At 38.8% G+C, this 19,667-nt stretch overlaps 2 protein-coding genes across 7 annotated transcripts in view; one reads left to right on the forward strand and one right to left on the reverse strand.

Moving 5' to 3' along the window:
• ZGRF1 (zinc finger GRF-type containing 1) overlaps nucleotides 1–4,887 on the reverse strand; it is a 50,214-nt gene extending 45,327 nt beyond the window's left edge. The window contains exons 1-4 of the mRNA XM_078376651.1: nucleotides 4,719–4,887; nucleotides 1,796–1,869; nucleotides 1,578–1,658; nucleotides 247–303 (exon numbers count right to left, since the gene is read on the reverse strand). Coding sequence (XP_078232777.1) covers nucleotides 247–303; nucleotides 1,578–1,658; nucleotides 1,796–1,816 — 159 coding nt within the window. The 5' untranslated portion in view covers nucleotides 1,817–1,869; nucleotides 4,719–4,887. The remainder of the gene's footprint in view (nucleotides 1–246; nucleotides 304–1,577; nucleotides 1,659–1,795; nucleotides 1,870–4,718) is intronic.
• Nucleotides 4,888–4,934: 47 nt separating this feature from the next.
• Nucleotides 4,935–19,667, forward strand: part of LARP7 (La ribonucleoprotein 7, transcriptional regulator) — a 36,096-nt gene continuing 21,363 nt past the window's right edge. The window contains exons 1-7 of one of the 6 annotated variants that reach the window (XM_020802142.3): nucleotides 4,935–5,067; nucleotides 11,352–11,567; nucleotides 12,845–12,945; nucleotides 13,042–13,125; nucleotides 14,381–14,545; nucleotides 15,505–15,613; nucleotides 16,939–17,310. In XM_020802142.3, coding sequence (XP_020657801.2) covers nucleotides 11,360–11,567; nucleotides 12,845–12,945; nucleotides 13,042–13,125; nucleotides 14,381–14,545; nucleotides 15,505–15,613; nucleotides 16,939–17,310 — 1,039 coding nt within the window. In that variant the 5' untranslated portion in view covers nucleotides 4,935–5,067; nucleotides 11,352–11,359. Of the gene's footprint in view, nucleotides 5,068–6,080; nucleotides 6,287–6,395; nucleotides 6,656–11,351; nucleotides 11,568–12,844; nucleotides 12,946–13,041; nucleotides 13,126–14,380; nucleotides 14,546–15,504; nucleotides 15,614–16,938; nucleotides 17,311–19,667 lie in introns of those variants that run through there. The other 5 variants (XM_073001797.2, XM_020802141.3, XM_078376582.1 and 2 more) reach the window with 5 other exon arrangements.

Below are 19,667 nucleotides of genomic sequence, written 5' to 3' on the forward strand. Positions count from 1 at the left end.
TCAATATATTTTAGCCTATTCTTACATGAATATTGCATGCATGCTTATGAATTTGTGAAGTTTAGTTTTATACATGAGATGAGGCAATTAAAGCCAGATATGATTCAAAATGGACTGAAATGTGTACAAAGACTAGGCAAATGCAGCCAGGATAAATTAGCAGAGAAAAATTTAAATCAGCAGATAACCCACTGTCTAAAACAACTTACCAAATAATATACACAGTAAGGAAAAGAATGTATGTACCTGAAACTTCACAAAAATATTATCCAAAATCTGTCCTTTCTCATCAAATAAGATAGCCTGCATTAAGCAAGAAAATAATTAATTACAGATATTTAATCAAACATAACAACAACATATTATGGTCAGTGACCAGGAAGAACACCTTTTCCCACCTAGATCTACTTGAGTCACTCGGCAGAGCCAGGAAAGATAGCTGAGGGGCCTGACGCCGAGAAAGGCCCAAAAAGAAAGAACAAGAAATCGGGCTTTCTCGGCGGTGGCCCCTCGACTTTGGAACAGCTTGCCACCAGAGATTTGCCTGGCATCCACGCTGGGTGTCTTTAAGAGTCAATTAAAAACTTGGCTCTTTAGGCAAGCCTTCCCTCCCACGAATTCTTGATTGTATTTTCTTGTTTTTGTTATTTATTCTCCCATCTTGATCATATTATTATTGATTATTGTAGTTTTTAATTGTTGTTTTTATTTGTCTGATGTTGTGAGCTGCCCTGAGTAGACTTTTGTTTGTCTAGACGGGCCGGATATAAATCCAATAATAAATAAATAAAAAATAAGATAAAAATACATTTAGGGAAATAAACTGGCTGCAATGTATGCCCACATTACTTGCACTTAATATCAAACATTGGTGAAGACATGACATGACACCATCAACACACCCTCTGGCTCTTTTATGACATTCAAGTTAAAAATATGTTCAGAGTTAGCCAGCAGCATGGAAGGATATAAAAGCTTTTAAAACATCACAGAAGTCACATGATATAGGTTGAGATTAGGAGACACCTATAGCCATCAGTATGGCACCCCAACTCTCCTAGAAAGTAATTTAAACAAAACATCTCTAACAAGGACAGGAGCACTCAAAGACCTTACGTGGTCAGGAGGCTGCAGCAAGCTATTATAGCAGCACAGTATTTGGCCACTTTATTAGCAATGTAATAAAATTTACTGGAGAGTAGCAAAAGAATATAAAATTTGTTGTATCTCCCCAGAAATGTTTGAAAAAGAGGGGAGAAGATCTTGATAGAAATGACAGTATAAGAGGACATGCCCAACTGTTTTTACTTCACCACCATCGCAAGGACATAAAAGATCAGAATAGAGTTTGCTTTGAAATCTTCCTTCCAGGAGATTAGAAGGCAACACATTAAATCTGGCTAAGGAGCTCTTCTAGATTTAAGTGCTGTTATACTGGTCATATAGGTGGGAAGTATAAAAGTGTTGTTTTTTACAACTCTGGATTTGTCCAGTGAACCTAAATGTTCTTGAAGTTTAAACAACAGTAACTGTCATAGATCCTGTCAGTATAAAACTGGACAACTTAAATATTTTACCTTATTCCCCCCAACAGTGGCCTTCAAAATACCATCTTGCCATACTTTGGATTTTTTAGTCTTCTGATGTGTGTATAAAACCTATTGTGATATAAAGAAACAAATATTTTAATTGACATTTTCCACATGGATGCAATATTAATACATTATATTGGTAATCTATGATTGTTCTAATATGTATTAAAGAATCTGAAATATTAAGTTAAAAGTAAACTCACAGTAAACTCCTGACAAGCCATCACGTTGGTGAAATAATATTATACTACTGTTGTGCTTTCAAATTCCATACTTCCTGTGGGGAGGGAAAAGATCTATTTAAATCATAATCTTAGAACAGCAGAGCTGGAAAGGAACACAACCAATCATCAAGAACTAACTTTAAACTGTCCTTAACACCCGAGATCCAGGCAGCCACGTACATCCTATATTTAAATAATTAGTTTCATATCAATTTTAACTTTCTAAAGATCAAATCAATTCACAGCACAATACTACGCCTGTTAATTGAGACATTTCCTAGTGAGACCAGGATTTATTCCAAGGCAAGTGAAACCTATGCTTGTCTCTTCAGTGCCACTTTTATTATTTTTATGGACTGTGTCCCTAGTAAGGAATGCCATTTGGGTAACTAAGCAGAAGAATTCTTTAATAGCAATATCAATGACAAACAACTATTAATTTATTTTATTTATTGTATTTATACCCCGCCTATCTAGTCATTTCGACCACTCTAGGCGGCTACTGTACAGGTAATTTTAAAAACATACAGCTTGGGCTTTTTTCAAAATCGGCAATTACAAAGAGGTACCACAAGGTGTCTCACTTGTATTAAAGACTCAATAGTTCTTTCAATAAACAACTATTAAAAAATATTGTAAGTGGATTAATCTCTAAATTAAATTCATTCTACAACTGTAATTTTAAAATCTGGATAACTGCTTTTAAAAGAAATGTAACTTGCCAAATATATACAATATTGGACAAGTTACTTCTCTATTTTAAAGCAGTTGTAGAAGGAGTAGCCATGTTAGTCTGTGCAAGCCTTATACTGTAGGTGGAAATAAAATAAAAAATAAAAATAAAAAAGACAATAATTGCTTTGTTTAAAAGCAAATTTTGTATAAATGTCAAACACTGTATATGTCTGGCAAGTTGCATTTCTATTTAAAAGCAATTAACCAAATTTATCCAATACAGAGACTATTTATGCAATCCATGTATATTTAGGCAGATATAAAAAAATAGCTGTGTCATCAATTCGTCCAAGCAACATTCTGGGTTAGACAATACCTTTATTGGACCACTAGAAAATTGTAAAGAAAGCGAGCACTTGAGTTCTCACACATTTCCATAATGCACAGAAATTTTAAACTGTCTTTGCCTTATAAACAGTTCTGTAGAACTTGAAAGCTTGCCTTATCTTTAACAGTAAAGTGCTTCAATAAAGGTACTGTCTAACCCAGAACTTGGTATCTGCAGTACACTTACAAGTCTCTACTTGAACAGGAGGTAGAACAGGTACAGAATCTATACCCCAATCTTCTTCTGCAACAGAAATGCAGCTTGCATTTCCCCTTGACAATTTTTTGTCCACTCATGTTCGACTCATCCCCGTTTCCAAGCCATAGAGCCAGCATTTTGACTGAAGACAATCTTTCGTGGTCACATGGCCAGTGCGACTTAGACACGGAACGCTGTTACCTTCCCACCGAGATGGTACCTATTCATTTACTTGCATTTGCATGCTTTCGAACTGCTAGGTTGGCGGGAGCTGGGACAAGCGACGGGAGGGCGCTCACTCCGTCGCGTGGATTCGATCTTACGACTGCTTGGTCTTCTGACCCTGCAGCACAGGCTTCTGCGGTTTAGCCCGAGCGCCACCATGTCCCTTCGTTAATAGCCAACCAGCTACCAAAAAAAATTTAAAAAATACTAAGAAGCCAATAACCTTCAAAAACAATAGGGTGAGGGGAAAGTCACAGCTCCAATGGCACAAGCATGATATGAGATGCAATAGTTCTCTCCCCCACCCCCAATTAAAACCAGGCTACTCAGATAACAGCACTTAGTAAGCATATTAAGAGAGTACCAAATTGTATCATCTCATCTTGCCACTTTTCCTCGTAGTTCTACACAGAAACTTAACATGTGTAAGCAAATAAAGGTTTGCTAAACATTGTTGGGGGTTGTTTGCTAAAATTTCTACATGTCTGGTTGCTGTTAAGCCCACTTAAAAGTTGGCACATCCAACCTACTTTTCCGATTCTAATGTTTATCCTGCTCTTTCTGTAAACAACCAGGAAACTTTGGTCCTTCAAAAGTGTTCCAACTCTTTACCATTTCCGCTACCTTTATGCCACAACCCTTGTAACGCCAGGAAATAAACTGGCTGCAATGTATGCCTACATTACTTGCACATTATTACATTTATACCTTCTCTTCAAAGAACCTCTCCTTCTCCCTCATTTTATCCTCCCAACATCCTTGGTAGAGAGCCTTGGCTAAGAAAAAAAAACACTGAATGCTGGTTTATTAGTGAGACGGGCATCTGAGGAAGACTTTGAATTTTGATCCCCCTCATCCAGCTCCAAATGTTTTTACCCCAAAAAGGAGAAAGAGGCAACCCCCATGGCCAGGTTTTTTCCTCCAACTCACCAAGTCTCAACTGGATGAGGGAGTCTTGCAAATATATTTATTAATTGCTTATTCAATATATTTTTAAAAAGCTCCCAAGGTGGCTTACAACAATTAAAACACAATATTTAAGTTAGTAAGAATGAGTGTACAATGCTAAAAGATTCAATGAATACAAAACCTAATAATCATAAAAACATATTCAGGGAGTAAGGCACAACAACCCATTTAAAAAACCCCACTCAGGCTGCCAGCCATTAAAGGAAAGTCTGCCTGAAGAGAAAGGCCTTCGTCTGCTTGCGGAAGGACAGCAAAGATGGGGGCCAGCCTGGACTCCAGTGGGAGGGAGTTCCACAGTCTGGGGGCGGCGACAGAGAAAGCCCTTTTCCGTGTCCCTATGAGACACACCTGTAAAGGTGGCGGGACCGAGAGAAAGGCGCTCTCTATATCAGACAGGCAAGCGACCGTCCCTAGCCAAGCAGGTACAACGCTTTATGCTCCGCTCACCTTCCCTCCGTGGCCGCTTTACCAAAAGCAAGCGACTCGCCCTCAAGCGGTGCCAAAGCGACGCGCGCCCAGGTCACTTTCTCTCTTCAGCGTCCGAACTTTCCCGCTCCAGCAGCTGGCGATGACGGCATCTCTATGCGACACGGAAGCCGCCATAGAGTCCCAACCCTCTGAGGCACTTCCTGCGTCTCCCAGGCTCCCATTGAACAACGTTCCCAATCGAGCGCGCACCATAAAGTAGTAAAGGCTCTCACCATAGAGTCGGAGTGGGTAGAGCGGTACGAGCTGAGAAAGAGAGAACATGGCGGAGTTCCAAAGCACTCTGTTATAGATGCAATCCCGATTTCAGGTACCAGTACAGTATCTGTATACAGTATATAGAGAGCACGTGGTGGGGTGGTAGGTAGCTGTGGTGAGAGGAAAATTATGAGTAGAGAGTGCTGGCAATGATAATTGCATCGTTAACATTAGACGATTTTAATTATTTTCTACTGTTAAGTGTGCATCGACTTATAGCGACCCTCATAAGCTTTTTTAAAGTGAACTATTTCTGGAGTGGTTTTACCAGCGCCACCCCAAAGGCATTTCCGTGGCCGAGCGAGGGTTCGAAACCAGATACCCTGAGTTCGTCCCTTTGCCCACTACGCAACATTGACTGTCTATAAGTTTAATAATAGGCAACTGTTAACACCTGTGAGCGAACCCAGTCCTGTGCCTCCACATGCGGAGAGGAGTTGCCCTACTGAACTCAGAAAAAAAAATCAGGACAAGGCCGTATGATCCTCAAAACGATACAAATGCAAGAACTTTATTGGACTATTAAGAATTTAAGACAGAAGCTAACCAACTAAACAAAAACAACAGAGCGAACTCAGCGTAAAGAAAGCAAACACACACAAGGATTTTTTTAAAATCAGGCTAAGCTGCAGTGCACACATTTGCTGTTCACTAAAGACACTGAAACCAGAAGTGTGTGTTAAATTGCGCCGTAAGAAGTCATTGACAAATCATCTTATTCTGGAATTTCAGACTTAGAACTGAAGGCGTTTATAGAGACATTAAAAGCCTGTTAAAAAAAATCTGACGTGTTTGCCAGTAGAATTTGCAATGAACATGCTATAACTTAAAATTATTTCTTCTAAAACTACGTACTATTACTTTGTTGCTTTTTGTTGTTTTAGCCCTATATGCATGCAACGGGGCCGGTTCATGTGTGACCACAGAGAATCGTGTCCCATGGGTTTTGAAAGTTTTGTATTTCTACAGGATGCTTTGGCGTCGAAGTACACACTCGCTTATCCGTCTGCACTTTTCCTATCTCTATGACATGAGAACCAGAAGGCGGGGCTGAGAGCCGTTTTTTTTTTTTTGTCAACGCGAGCGACAAGCGTGCTCGCGCCTGCGCGGAAGCCAAGCCCGCTTATCCTCCCAGGCAACCAATAGGGCCGGAGAAGAGGGGGGCTCTCTGGTTTCTCGCGCGAGAATTTAAGCCTGCAATGAGGGAAGGGCACAGAGGGCAGCTGCTTCGTCTTTAACCCTTCACTTCACAGGCTGTGGCGTGGGATTCGGTGAGTCCGTGAGCCGAGGCGGTGTCACAGAAAGGCGGCGCCTATAGGAAAAGGACCCTCTTTAACTCTTTGCGTCTTGCAGTCCTGGCCGCGCGGGAGGGGGAGGGGTTTTTTCTGGGAGTGGCGCGTGCGCTGGTTGAGGGCTGGAGCCCCCTTTCCTCAGAGTGCGGGAGGGATGCTGCCCTATTCACGAGGAGCCTGTGGCTAGTTCAGGTGCTGAGAGAGAATCACGCTTTTCCATGCTCTGATGCCCCGCCTCGCCTTATGATGCAAAGAGCCGTCTGTGGTGGCCTGGGAGTTGCAATAGGAACTGGAACGGTGGTTTCTTCACTTTATATATATATGGATAGAGAAAAGCAGTTGAAACAGGTGGCTGATTTCTGGAAAAGCCTTTCTGACAAGTATTGAGGTCCTAAACCATTAATGTAGAGGTGAAACTTTAAGGGACAGGTGCAGCACAGTCCTAAGCAACTCTAGTCAGAAATCAGCCTTAATTCTAAGAAAATAAGCATATCTTTATGCTATCAGTTTACATATTGTCAAGTCAAAAATATGGCAATTTAATTTCTATATTTGTTTTATCAAAGCCCACAGTGCTGCTAAACAATATGTAATTTACTGAAATTTTTAATATCATGTTTCTCCAAAAATAAGACAGGGTTTTATATTAAGTTTTACGCAAAAAAGCATTACGGATTATTTTCAGGGAAAGTTTTATTTTTTTCCATGTACAGTGGGGCCTCGCTTAACGAGGATAATCTGTTCCAGCGAAATTGCTGTAGAATGAAATCCTCGTTAAGCGAAATAAAAAAGCCCATTGAAACGCATTGAAAACCCTTCAGTGTGTTCCAATGGGCTGAAAACTCACCGTCCAGCGAAGATCCTCCATTTTTGCTTCCTGTAAAGCAAGGAATCCATCCTAGAAAACAGCGGGGGACCATTTTGTACACCCGGCGGCCATTTTGAAACCCGATGATTATCTGTTTTAGATCGTCGTAATGCGCAAATCGGTTCCTGAGGCAGGGAACCGATCACCGTGAAGTGGATTTTTCCCATTTAAACCTAATCGTGAAGCGATTTCCTCATTAAGTGAAGCAATCGTTAAGTGAGGCACCACTGTATAACAATCTACATTTATTTAAATACAGTCATGCAATCTTCTGGTTGCTGCACAAAGGTGGAGGGCAGGGTTTCACTTGACTGGGGCTTATTTTTGGGTTAGGCTTCTGACTTATTTTTAGGGCTTATATTACGAGCATCCTGAAAAATCATACTAGGGCTTATTTTCAGGTTAGGTCTTATTTTAGAGTTTCGTTTGTTCGTTTAGTCGTTTAGTTGTGTCCTACTCTTCGTGACCCCATGGACCAGAGCACGCCAGGCCCTCCTATCTTCCACTGCCTCCCGGAGTTGTGTCAAATTCATGTTGGTTGCTTTGGTGACACTGTTCAACCATCTCATCCTCTGTTGTCCCCTTCTCTTGCTTTCACACTTTCCCAATATCAAGGTCTTTTCCAAGGAATCTTGTCTTCTCATGAGATGGCCAAAGTACTGGAGCCTCAGCTTCAGGATCTGTCCTTCCAGTGAGCACTCTGGTTTGATTTCCTTTAGAATTGATAGGTCTGTTCTCCTTGCAGTCCAGGGGACTCTCAAGAGCCTCCTCCAACACCACAATTCAAAGGCATCAATTCTTCGGCGGTCAGCTTTCTTTATGGTCCAGCTCTCACTTCCATACATCACTACAGGAAAAACCATAGCTTTGACTATTTGGACTTTTGTTGGCAAGGTGGTGTCTCTGCTTTTTAAGATGCTGTTGAGGTTTGTCATTGCTTTCCTCTCAAGAAGCAGGCGTCTTTTAATTTTGTGGCTGCTGTCTCCATCTGCAGTGATCATGGAGCCCAAGAAAGTAAAATCTGTCACTGCCTCCATATCTTCCCCTTCTATTTCCCAGGAGGTGATGGGACCAGTGGCCATGATCTTAGTTTTTTTTTAATGTTGAGTTTCAGACCGTTTTTTGCACTCTCCTCTTTCACCCTCATTACAAAGTTCTTTAATTCCTCCTCACTTTCTGCCATCAGAGTGGTATCATCTGCATATCGGAGGTTGTTGATATTTCTTCCGGCAATCTTAATTCAGGTTTGGGATTCCTCCAGTCCAGCCTTTCACATGATGTATTCTGCATATAAGTTAAATAAGCCGGGGGACGATATACAGCCTTGTCGTACTCCTTTCCCAATTTTGAACCAATCAGTTGTTCCATATCCAGTTCTGTTGCTTCCTGTCCCATATAGGTTTCTCAGGAAATAGATAAGGTAGTCAGGTACTCCCATTTCTTTAAGAAATTGCCATAGTTTGCTGTGGTCCACACAGTCAAAGGCTTTTGCATAGTCAATGAAGCAGAAATAGATATTTTTCTGGAACTCTCTGGCTTTCTCCATAATCCATTGCATGTTAGTAATTTGGTTTCTAGTTCCTCTGCCCCTTCGAAATCCAGCTTGTACTTCTGGGAGTTCTCAGTCCACATACTGCTAAAGCCTACCTTGGAGGATTTTGAGCATAACCTTGCTAGCATGGGAAATGAGTGCAATTGTATGGTAATTGGAGCATTCTTTGGGTATTTTCCATAATACCCAGCCACAAAGCTGAGTTTGATTAAACAACTGTTTCCCTTATCTCCACTACTGATAGTCATAGGCTGCCTCTGAAACTGAAAGTGTGTAATCTCTGTTTATGATCTGTTCTGTTTTGCTAATAACCATGACAAGACTAATCTTCTGTATGTTTCTAACCCTTTTTCTAACGTTTTAATAAAATGTCTATCAGGAAGATGTTTTATGGCCCATCTTCCTGATAATCAGTCCCATGCTGTTTCAGGAGTAATGAAACTTTAGGAGAATTATACAAATGCAGGAACATATGATACGTTTATTGGACCACTTAAAACAAAACAAAATGAAATGAAATAAACTGAGCTTTTGATGATAATGCATCTTCATGTTGTGCAGCAAGTTTTTGTGGGTGGTTCCAACATTATATGCTTTTATTAAAGTCCCAAAGTTTCATGGCCTGTTTTGGGGCCAAGTATAACTTCTCAGATGAAAATGGCTGTAGTCTGCAAGAGGTGGTGGTTGGTGGGGAAGGTGTGGCTTCAAACCTCTCCTCAGCTAGTGGTTTGGAATATATCATCTGACTATATAAACAAAGGCCCACCAAACACCCTGAACCCCCCTCATTTCCTCCTTCCACCTTCTTTTTGAAACTGAAAGAATTTCTATTTGCGTAGGCAAGACAAGAGAATGCAGAAGCATGGCAAGCCTCCATCACAGTTGAATGTGATTCTTTTTCCCTTGTTGATGTTGCTTCATTCAAGGAATAGGTGCCGCTTTGGGTAAATGCAAATTAGCCCTGTGTATAATGGGCAGTGTAGTGCCCAGTCTCCCCAAGGAACACTTAGCACTCGGTGAGAGAGTTCGACAGGCCACTTACCTACTGCCTTTGCACTGAGGCAAGTCCCAAGACCTCAGCAGTGTGTAGCGTAAGCCCCTTGAACAAGTCTGACTTTAAAAGAGTACTTTACTTTTACCCAGTACTTTGCAAGTACAGTCACATGGGCTTTGTGATTCCTTAGAACCCACAACAGCTCAGTTAGGTAGGACTCTTAAAGATAGCTCGTTTGTGGCCCTCTCCATCTCCTGGATTTAGCCAGACCGTGCTGTTCAAGAGACCAGTCCTTTGTAAAGGTTTTTTTTATAATTAATTTTTATTAGAAAAATAGAGTTTCAATGAATTAGTTCATATTGCTCAAGCTTTAACATAAAGAACATATTCAAATACCATTACAGTTAAATAGCATAACTAATCCCCATTAAAATAATAAACACTACTAAGCTGGGCTAGCCCCACCTCCTTCTTTCTCTGCACTTAACATTCTTTCTCCTTCAAACCACATAAACCACCAGGTTCTTTTTCTCTCCCATCCTCAGAATAAAAATGCAAATGTTTCATGTCATACCTGGCAACAGAGTCCCTTTCCTTCCTCTCTTCCTCAGCCTTTTCCCCCCGCTTGCTGTCTTAGGAAAGCCACCTCTATTTCTCCTTGTTGACCAGGTGTTGGTGGTGATGCCTTATAGGGAGAGTATACTGTATTGATTTCTCATAGCACTTCCCACAAACACTCTCATAGCACTTAGAAAAACACATTCCAATGTCTCTCATATCATCTTCACACAGAACCTGTCTGACTCCCATCTTACATTTCTCTGACTACATATCCTATACTGCTTCAACTCCATCATAGGCAATACTGTACTTATATTTCTTAGGGATTTCTGTAAGTTGATTATATGATGAAATAGTACTGTTGACATTTTGGAAGACAAATAGTTTAGTGGTAGTGTCACATCTCTGTTGCCTCACAGTTCTGTGTTGTTATCCTTACAAACTATAATTGGAAGCACATTAACCTTAATCAGCTTGAATGATCAGCTCACAGCAGGAAGAGACCTGATTTGCAGGAGAGGTTTCACTTTCCTTGCATTTTTGTAGTACTTTTGTTGCATGCTTCTCTTTGAGAAGTCATTAATACGTTTGTATCTCATTTACAAATACTGTAGAGCAGTTTTCTTTACAAATTGTGTGTGATAATACCATATTGTTTTCAAAATCAACATGGTTATGCAGAATTGGAAGCATTTTCTCTTCTGCTTAAAAAATAATGATGCATATTCAGTTCCCATGATAAGAAAGAAATGTAGACTTTGAAATGATAAGGATTTATGTTGAATTATTCATTTTGCAGATGGATGTTTTAATATCTGATTTCCTTTTACTGTTTTATATCAAAACTTTACTATAAGAGAGGAAGCAAAATAATATTGTTGTGGCTCTCTTCTGAGTACTGTAGAAATAACCAGTGTATTTCGCACTTACAAAGAAAACTAGATTAGGGTTCTGATTAGAAAAACACAGGAAATGACTGAAGTTCTTATAAGTTTTTCTGTTATGAATGGTCAGGAGACCACTGGAATCTTTAAATCCTAAAAATAATGATCATGTTATGTTCATATAGCTGACCAGATGTCAAGAATGGAGATTGAAGCTGTAAGAAGCAAAACAATGGAAAAAGAAACAACTGAACAAAGAAAGGAACGAGAAAAAAAGAAAAGGTCCAGAGTTAAACAGGTGCTTTCAGATATAGCAAAGCAAGTGGACTTCTGGTTTGGAGATGTGAATCTTCACAAGGACAAATTTCTCCGAGAACAGATAGAAAAATCTAGAGATGGGTGTAAGTTCATTCTTTACTTAACTAGTGATAAAATTCATGGTTATCTGATTGCAGCTCTTCAAAAAAGAATACTTGCTGTTTCTTGATTCTAATTCTGGCAGCAAAATTTTTCATACTAGTCAAAATGCCACTGAATATCGTTTTGTGATATGTTTTTATATGTTTATACAGTTGTATCTCAGAAAACTGAATAGTTTCTGCCTTCTTTTTACTTTAAGGTTAATATTTTGGTGACTACTCAGATTTTTATTATTTGTATTTTTCTGAAATGATCATTAAGATACTTTAGCTGAAGTCCTGTTGTGTAGCATAGTAAATTGCAACTAGAGTATACCAGTTGCATCAACTGAGATTTTATGAGTCAACTCTGTAAGTTCCATTGATTCAATAGCTGTATTTAGTTGTGTATTACTGTGCTAAACAATAGAATTTTATCCACTGTAGTAAAGAATGCAGTGCTACAATGCTTATGGTTGTAGGGTAAGAATTTTATGACCCCATCAGAGGCTGATAATTTGCTACTTGCAGAGTGGTCTGTTCTGTGTACCAGGTTATTGTTAAGGGAGGTTCTCCAGTTCTGGAGAAAACTGCTGATGTCTGCTTTCAACCACTGTTGTAACTTTCTGGTGAATAGTGTTAATTTTAAGAGATTTGGAAATGCTCTTAAGATCTAAAAATGATATTGGTCCTGTTAAGACAGTGCACCATGAGGCACTTACAGAATCCATTGAATTTTTTCAGTGCTCCTGGAGTTTCCAAGTCTGTTGCTCCTCTTGATGTCCTGTTCTCGGTGTGGGGAAAGTGAGATATAATGGACTGTTAATGTGATAGATGACTAGAATGCAGGTAGTATACATTTCACACGAAATACAAGTGAGAACTTCTCATGGGGGCTCCCTTGTGGCAGAAATAATAGCAAAATGAAGGATAACACGGAACATCTTTCAAAAAGGAAAACGTATTTAATAAATTTTGTGTGTATTGTATGCCCCTCTTCCATACTTATGAATATCATTAAAAGAGTGAGACAGGGTAATATGACAGGGCCCAGTGCATATGCCAGATCAGCTAGCTCTGTTTTGAATGTCTCTCCTTCAGAGATCAAAGGTCCTCACGGTCTCCTGTCAAAGATGTAATTACCAAGTCTTAGTTGTCCATCTTCTGTATTCAGCTAAGGAGAAGTGGCTCCTTTCCTTACAAGGAATTCCTAATCTCCAGCCTTGTCATTTTTTTCTTTTTACATTATCTTGCCTTAATTTCAACATTCTTGTTTTTAGATGTTGACATATCACTTCTAGTTTCTTTCAACAAAATGAAAAAATTGACCACTGACAGAAAATTGATAGCCCGAGCAGTTAAAAGTTCATCTGTTGTAGAGGTGAGTTAAAAAAACTACTGTTTTTTTTTTAAAAAAGGCTGAATGAGAAAAAAATGCTGTGGAAGACTTTTACCTAATTAATTTTTTATTATACAGTTGGATTTAGAAGGAACTAGAATACGAAGACGGCAGCCACTGGGTGAGCAACCAAAAGATGTGGACAGTCGTACTGTGTATGTGGTAAGATGTTTAATTTCAGTCTCTCTTTCTGGTTCTTTAGAATGGAGTTTCTTAATTTTTTCCCTATTATTTCCATTTTTTTCTCCTCACAGAAGGATAATGAAATACTGTATTGTTGGTTCTTGATCATGTTGGTTCTTGATCATGTGAGGTGATTTTCTAACTTTGGCTGTTAAGCATTTTAGAGTTGAGGTGTTATGAAGCACAAACCCAAGGATACCTTGTACTTATTCCTCTTGTAATCCAAAACTGACAGCATTAGGAAACCAATCTTTTTATTTGCATTGTTAGCCACAGTAATGTCTTTAGGCCAGCATATCTCTTTACATAAAAACCTGTTTGTTGGAGTCAAATGAGTAAGATGATTCTGGTAACTGACAACACTCAGGAACGTGTACTCTATAGACTGGAATTCCACTGATATATAATTAGAGACCATTTTGTTGAGAGACTGTCTCAAAAATTAACATTCTACCAGTGCCAGCTTTCCAACTGTCTTTTTGCCATCTTCCTCTCTGGAATTATAGCACAATTTTAGTGTATCAGTCACATAACAAGACAAGTTAGCTTCACAGTAACATTGAGTTCCTTAGATCTTGGTCAACTGCCAGTTGAAAGCCACATACACCTACTATCTTACTCCCCCAGTTTATAGTCAAAATTGTCAGTTTTCTTCAACTTGTAAACCATTCATGTATCAAATAGTTCTTTACACTGAAAGCACTTATTATTTAACATTTTGGCAAATTTATTTATTTATTTATTTATTTATTTTATTTCTATCCCGCCTATCTGATCATATTAGACCACTCTAGGCGGCTTACAGTAAAACAACAATGTAATTTTAAAACTTTACAGCAGAAACTTAAATAAAAAATAATAATAATAAAGAACAGAATAAGAAAAAAGATCGTCAAGGGTTTTCTGTTGGGAAGGCCCGCCTATACATCAATGTTTTTAGTTGTTTCTTAAAAATGCCCAGCGAGGGAGCCGCGCGAATCTCAGGGGGCAAGTTGTTCCAAAGGCGAGGAGCCACCGCCGAGAAGGCCCGGATTCTGGTCTTTTCCTTTTTACCCATAATATATATGTATCAAATATGAGCATGTGGCATGGATACAGAATTTGTCAGCAAATGCTACTAACATGCACCTGGTGCTTTAGAACCTCCGAAAAGATAGTAATACTTGACATCATGACTTTGTAATGAAGGTATGTACAATAGTACTAATGTGTATCCATTATGTGCTTTGTTTAGGAATTGCTTCCTAAAAATGTCAATCACAGTTGGATTGAACGGGTATTTGGAAAATGTGGCAATGTAGTTTATATCAGCATCCCTCGCTACAAGACTACTAGAGATCCAAAGGGATTTGCATTTGTCGAATTTGAAACAAAAGAACAAGCTGAAAAGGCAATTGAGGTCAGTTATGGATGATGTAAAAGGCTGCTTTTATTTCATCACTATGCATGTTTTTACTTCTGTAGCAGTACTGTTTCTTAATTAATAACATAATTCAGTGTGATTGAGTGAATTTGGAAGTTATTTGGAGAAGTATCCAATGTACACATTAAAAAAATGTCCTAGCAATGTGCAGTAAACTGGGCAACAATCTGTACTTAATGTGAAGAGATGTTGAACTGTGTTACACAGCACTTTTCTCCTTACTGCTGCTAACTGTATCTCATCTCTTGATCAGTTTACTGTAAACCAGCATGCTTTCCAAAGATTGTTTAGGAAGATTTACTAAATACATGCCCCACTAAATTCAATGAAATTTACCCATTCAGTAGGTATAGCTCTGAATCTTAAATCTTTTCTCAAACTTATAAATTATTTAAATTCAGCAAGCCTTCAAGATAAATGCACATTTGCTTCATTATCTTGATTTACTCCCACTGAAAAATTTGGATTTTATTTATATTTCTCAGTGAATGTGCCCAAAGGTAGAAGTGGAGCAGGAGGTAGCCTTTGCCGATTTCCCTCCTCTCCCTTTGGCCCACTATACTCCAAAGTCTGTTCTGGAGGGATAGACCTGATGCAACAGTGTGAGAATGGCTCTAGTGACTTTCTGGGGGGAGTAGAATTAACTAATTGTATCCCTGTCCCCTCTTTGGGAACTTCTACTGAAGGAAAACCTGTTCCATGAAAGGAAGCAGTTTTTCCATTAATGAAATGCCAAGTGCGGGGGCAAGCAGTTCATTTTGCACACTTGCATTTTTCCTATGTCCCACCACAATATTCATCTCAGCCATCTCTTGATGTTTCATGTAACTAATTCTAGATTTGACGTTTTATAGAGGCATTCAAGCTTTCATGGAGTCCAGTAGAATTTTGCTTGGTTAACGACTCAAAGCTTTTATTTTATTTTTGCATTTAAGTTCTTGAATAATCCACCAGAAGATGCACCAAGAAAGCCTGGTATATTCCCCAAAACTGTAAAAAACAAGACTGTTCCTACATTGCCTACAAGTGACTCCAGTGTGGTTGGTATGTAACAATTAGATTTACTTCTGCTCATGGACTCAAATGATGCATTTTAAGTCATTGTTGGAAAGTGGCCATTGGTTTTTAATTTCAGCTCTGGAGACCAGGGTTCACATCCCCACTTGGCTATGGAGACTCACTCGGGGATGGAACTGGTAAAACCTCCCCTTAACTGTCTCACACTTAACTTGAACGCCCTTTTTAGATACATAACCATAAGTCAGTTCTGATGTGCAACGAGGAGATGCTTTGAATGGAGTTTGAATATTAGTCAAGAAGACCATTCATAAAATACTCACCTTGTTCAGTGAATGTATTGACAAGGGTTATCCTGACTCAGTTAAATCAACTACTAACACTTAATGTACCTACAGCTATCCTTGCATCTGCATGTTTGCCTATAATGGAAGAAGCCTCTTGTACATCCTTCTAGCAGATGTATGTTTGTACAACTCCTCCCCCAGAGCAAGAACTTTACTGGGTAGGATTCCCATCTACATTTAGTACCAATAATCATCTGAAGCCATGTAGGCATCCTTTCACTTGAATACTAAAGATGCATTTGCCAAGGAACATTGCTAGTGGATATGTTGGTGTTAGAGGAGTATCTGAAGTATTCCATTCTGCTCTTATGCTTTCATGAAGCACATAAAAATTATTTTGAAATTCTGTCTGCTGTCTTTCCTATTTCCTTTTTCTGAGCACTCTCCTTTAATCAAAGTGGTGGTATGAAGCACAGTTTATAAGCCACTATTGTAAAAGTCTTAGTCTTTTTAACAATGATGTTAAACAGTTAATATAAGTAGGCCGATTTGAATAATTTGTCCATTATAACCATAGAAATATATAGTGCGACAAAGGATTTTAATGACAAATTCTTGAAGAGCCATCTTAATTGTTTACAGCCATATCAGGTTAGTTGTAGCATGTTTTCACAGGATCACATCTGCTTCATCAGATGCATGCAATGTTTGTCTAGTCTAATTATTGGGACAGCAATACCTGACCTCAGTAAAAATACCTTAATTTTTTTCAGTTATCTTTACTGGCTTACCAACTTCTAATTTCTTTTAGTTAGACAAGTCTTCTTAATCAGTATGGTACAAAGGAGGGTTTGTTAGATTGTATTGAAATTCCACTTAACTTCGAAGCTCAGTGGCTCTTCTTGGGCCTGTGGTGTAGTCTGTCATATTCTCCCTCACACAAGGGGTTGTGAAGATAAAATATTGGGAGGGGAAAAGACAGTTAGCTATCTTGAATTTCCTGGGATTTACAGTGCAATAACGATAAAAATAAGAATGAAGCAAAACCTTATTTTATTTGTCTAGAAGAAAAAAAGAAAAAAAAGAAAAAGAAATCAAAAACAAAGAAGGAAAACAGTCAGCAGTCATCTGCAGAAACAAAGGACTCAAATGCGGACATTATGGCAGAACACACAAGTAAGTCAAGGAGACGCAGGACTGTGTCTGAAAATTCCGAGATGGAATTATCAGAAATCCAAAGACAATCTTCAAAGAAAGAGAAAAAAAAGCTTGATAGAACAGAGCACTCCAATTCAGCAGAAAACAGACATGGAAAAAGGAAGCGAAGTCACTCTGGGGATTCTGAGGTGTCAATTGTGAAAGTAAAGAAAACTTCTCATAAAGATAACGTTCATTCTACAAAAGAAGAATCAGTAGAAGGGCCAGAGGATTCTAAAGGTAAGAATTGAATCACTTATTTAAAAAAAAATCCACTTAGTTTTTGATCAGTGATGGAAGTCACATTTAGCAGATGAAAAATTATGACACAATATACAGTTAGATACCATCTTTCCTCTCTGATGTACAAATAATATACAAATAAAATAAAAGGGGGTGTGGGGCTTCGTGTCATCAATATGCCGATGACACCCAGCTCTACATTTCCTTTTCACCAACTGCAGGTGATGTCGTCCTGTCCCTACAGCGCTGCCTGGGGGCCGTACTGAAATGGATGCAGGAAAATGGGCTGAGGCTGAATCCAGACAAGACGGAGGTTCTGAGGGTGGGTGGCCCCGTTTTTGGTGGCTTGGGTGACTCACGTTTGGGGGGTGACCCTGGCCATGAAGAGTGGGGTCCGCAGCCTGGGCGTACATCTGGACCCGACACTCACCATGGAAACGCAGGTGGCATCGGTAGTCCACACCGCCTTTTTCCACCTCTGGCGGATTGCCCGGCTGCGGCCTTATCTCGACACGGGGGCACTCACTACCTTGGTGCATGCGCTCGTAATCTCAAGATTAGACCACTATAATGCGCTTTATGTGGGGCTGCCTTTGAGGCTGATGCGGAAACTTCAGGTGGTGCAGAATGTGGCGGCCAGACTCCTCACTGGAGTGAGAAAATACCAACGTATATATCCAACTCTGGCTGCATTGCATTGGCTGCCCATTCGTTTCTGCGTCGACTTCAAAGTCTTAATGCTTACTTACAAGGCCCTAAACGGTTTAGGACCTCGATATTTGGTGGAACGCCTGCTCCCACCAAGGTCTACCCGGATCATCCGTGCGAGTCAGGAGGTGAGGCTGAGGAGCCTGACGCTGAGAGAGGCCCGGAACGAAAAGACACGAAACCGGGCCGCCTTGGTGGTGGCTCCTCACCTCTGGAACAACCTCCCTTCAGAGATTTGTGCGGCCCCTACGCTGGGAATCTTTAAAACCCAATTAAAAACATGATTGTACATCCAGGCTTTCCCTCCAGTTAATACCTGATTTCTTTTCTATTCCTTCTTATTTTATTCTCACTCTATTTTATTGTAACTGTATCAAATGATTATGTAATGTTCTTGTATTTTATTGTTTTATCCTATACTGGAAGCCGCCTAGAGTGGTTGAGTAGACCAGATAGGCGGGGTATAAATCAAATAAATAAATAAATAAATAAATAAATAAATACAGAAAGTTGAATAATAATAATAATAATAATAATAATAATAATAATAATAATAATAATAATAATAATAATAATAATAATAATAATAATAATCTTTTTATTAAGTCAGTAAGTTAATTGAAAATGTTGCATTTAAATAGTGGGAGAAAATGGGAACTTGGTGTATTAAACTAATTTGCCTGGGTGGATTAAAAGCAAGGATTTTTTAAATTCATGATTTAAATTTTTAAAAATTATATCATTAAAATTCCAATTTTAAATTTAAACTATTATTTATATCAAATTGATGTAAATCAAATCTACTCTGTAACTTGCCTCATAGCCAGAAGAGAATATGCATTTGGATAAAGCAAGTCGTTTCTGTGAACTCCAAAATGTAATGAATAACATTTAATATTGATCAAATACTATGCAAATTAGGCATATACAGTATTATCATTGAACATTGTTGTTAATGCTAGTAAGACATAGTATGTTGAATATCTCATATATCTTATTATGTTAAGTCATCTGTGTCAGAAGCCACTTGACTACACATAGCAAAACAAATACATTATTGGAAGAGAAAAAATATTACTGAAAAAAATCAGGATTCAAAGATTTTCATGGTCATAGAATTCAGTATATGATCTTGTGTCTTTTACTACTCTTTTTCTTGGTTTAGTTATATGGATGTTGCTGTGAAGACAGATGGATGGTGAGATAGAAATAAAGGTAGAAGCTTTGAGTTTCATGGAGAAAGATGATAAAATATAATAAAATCCACTAAGTTACTAAATCTAGATTTCACCTGCATATCAGGAAAAACTACCTAACTTGTAGAGCAGTAGAACAGTGGAAGTACTTACTTTAGGAGGTGGTGAGCTCTCCCAAAATTGGGAGAAAAAGAAAAATCCATCTGTTGGATGTACTGTGATATGGATGCCTGCACTGAACAGAGTGTTTAACTTATTTAACTTATATGCCACCCACTCTACCCAAAGGTCTCTGGGCGGCTTACAACAATTAAAATTCAATTAAAATACAATAAAAGATAAAATGATTAAAATACAATTAAAATAGATACTCTAAAAATTGCCATCAGGACCCACAGTTGATGTTATTTCAATTAAAAGCCTTCTGGAACAGGAAGGTTTTGATCTGGC

Source organism: Pogona vitticeps, chromosome 5 (genome assembly GCF_051106095.1).
Source record: "Pogona vitticeps strain Pit_001003342236 chromosome 5, PviZW2.1, whole genome shotgun sequence".
NCBI classification, from domain to species: Eukaryota; Metazoa; Chordata; class Lepidosauria; order Squamata; family Agamidae; genus Pogona; species Pogona vitticeps.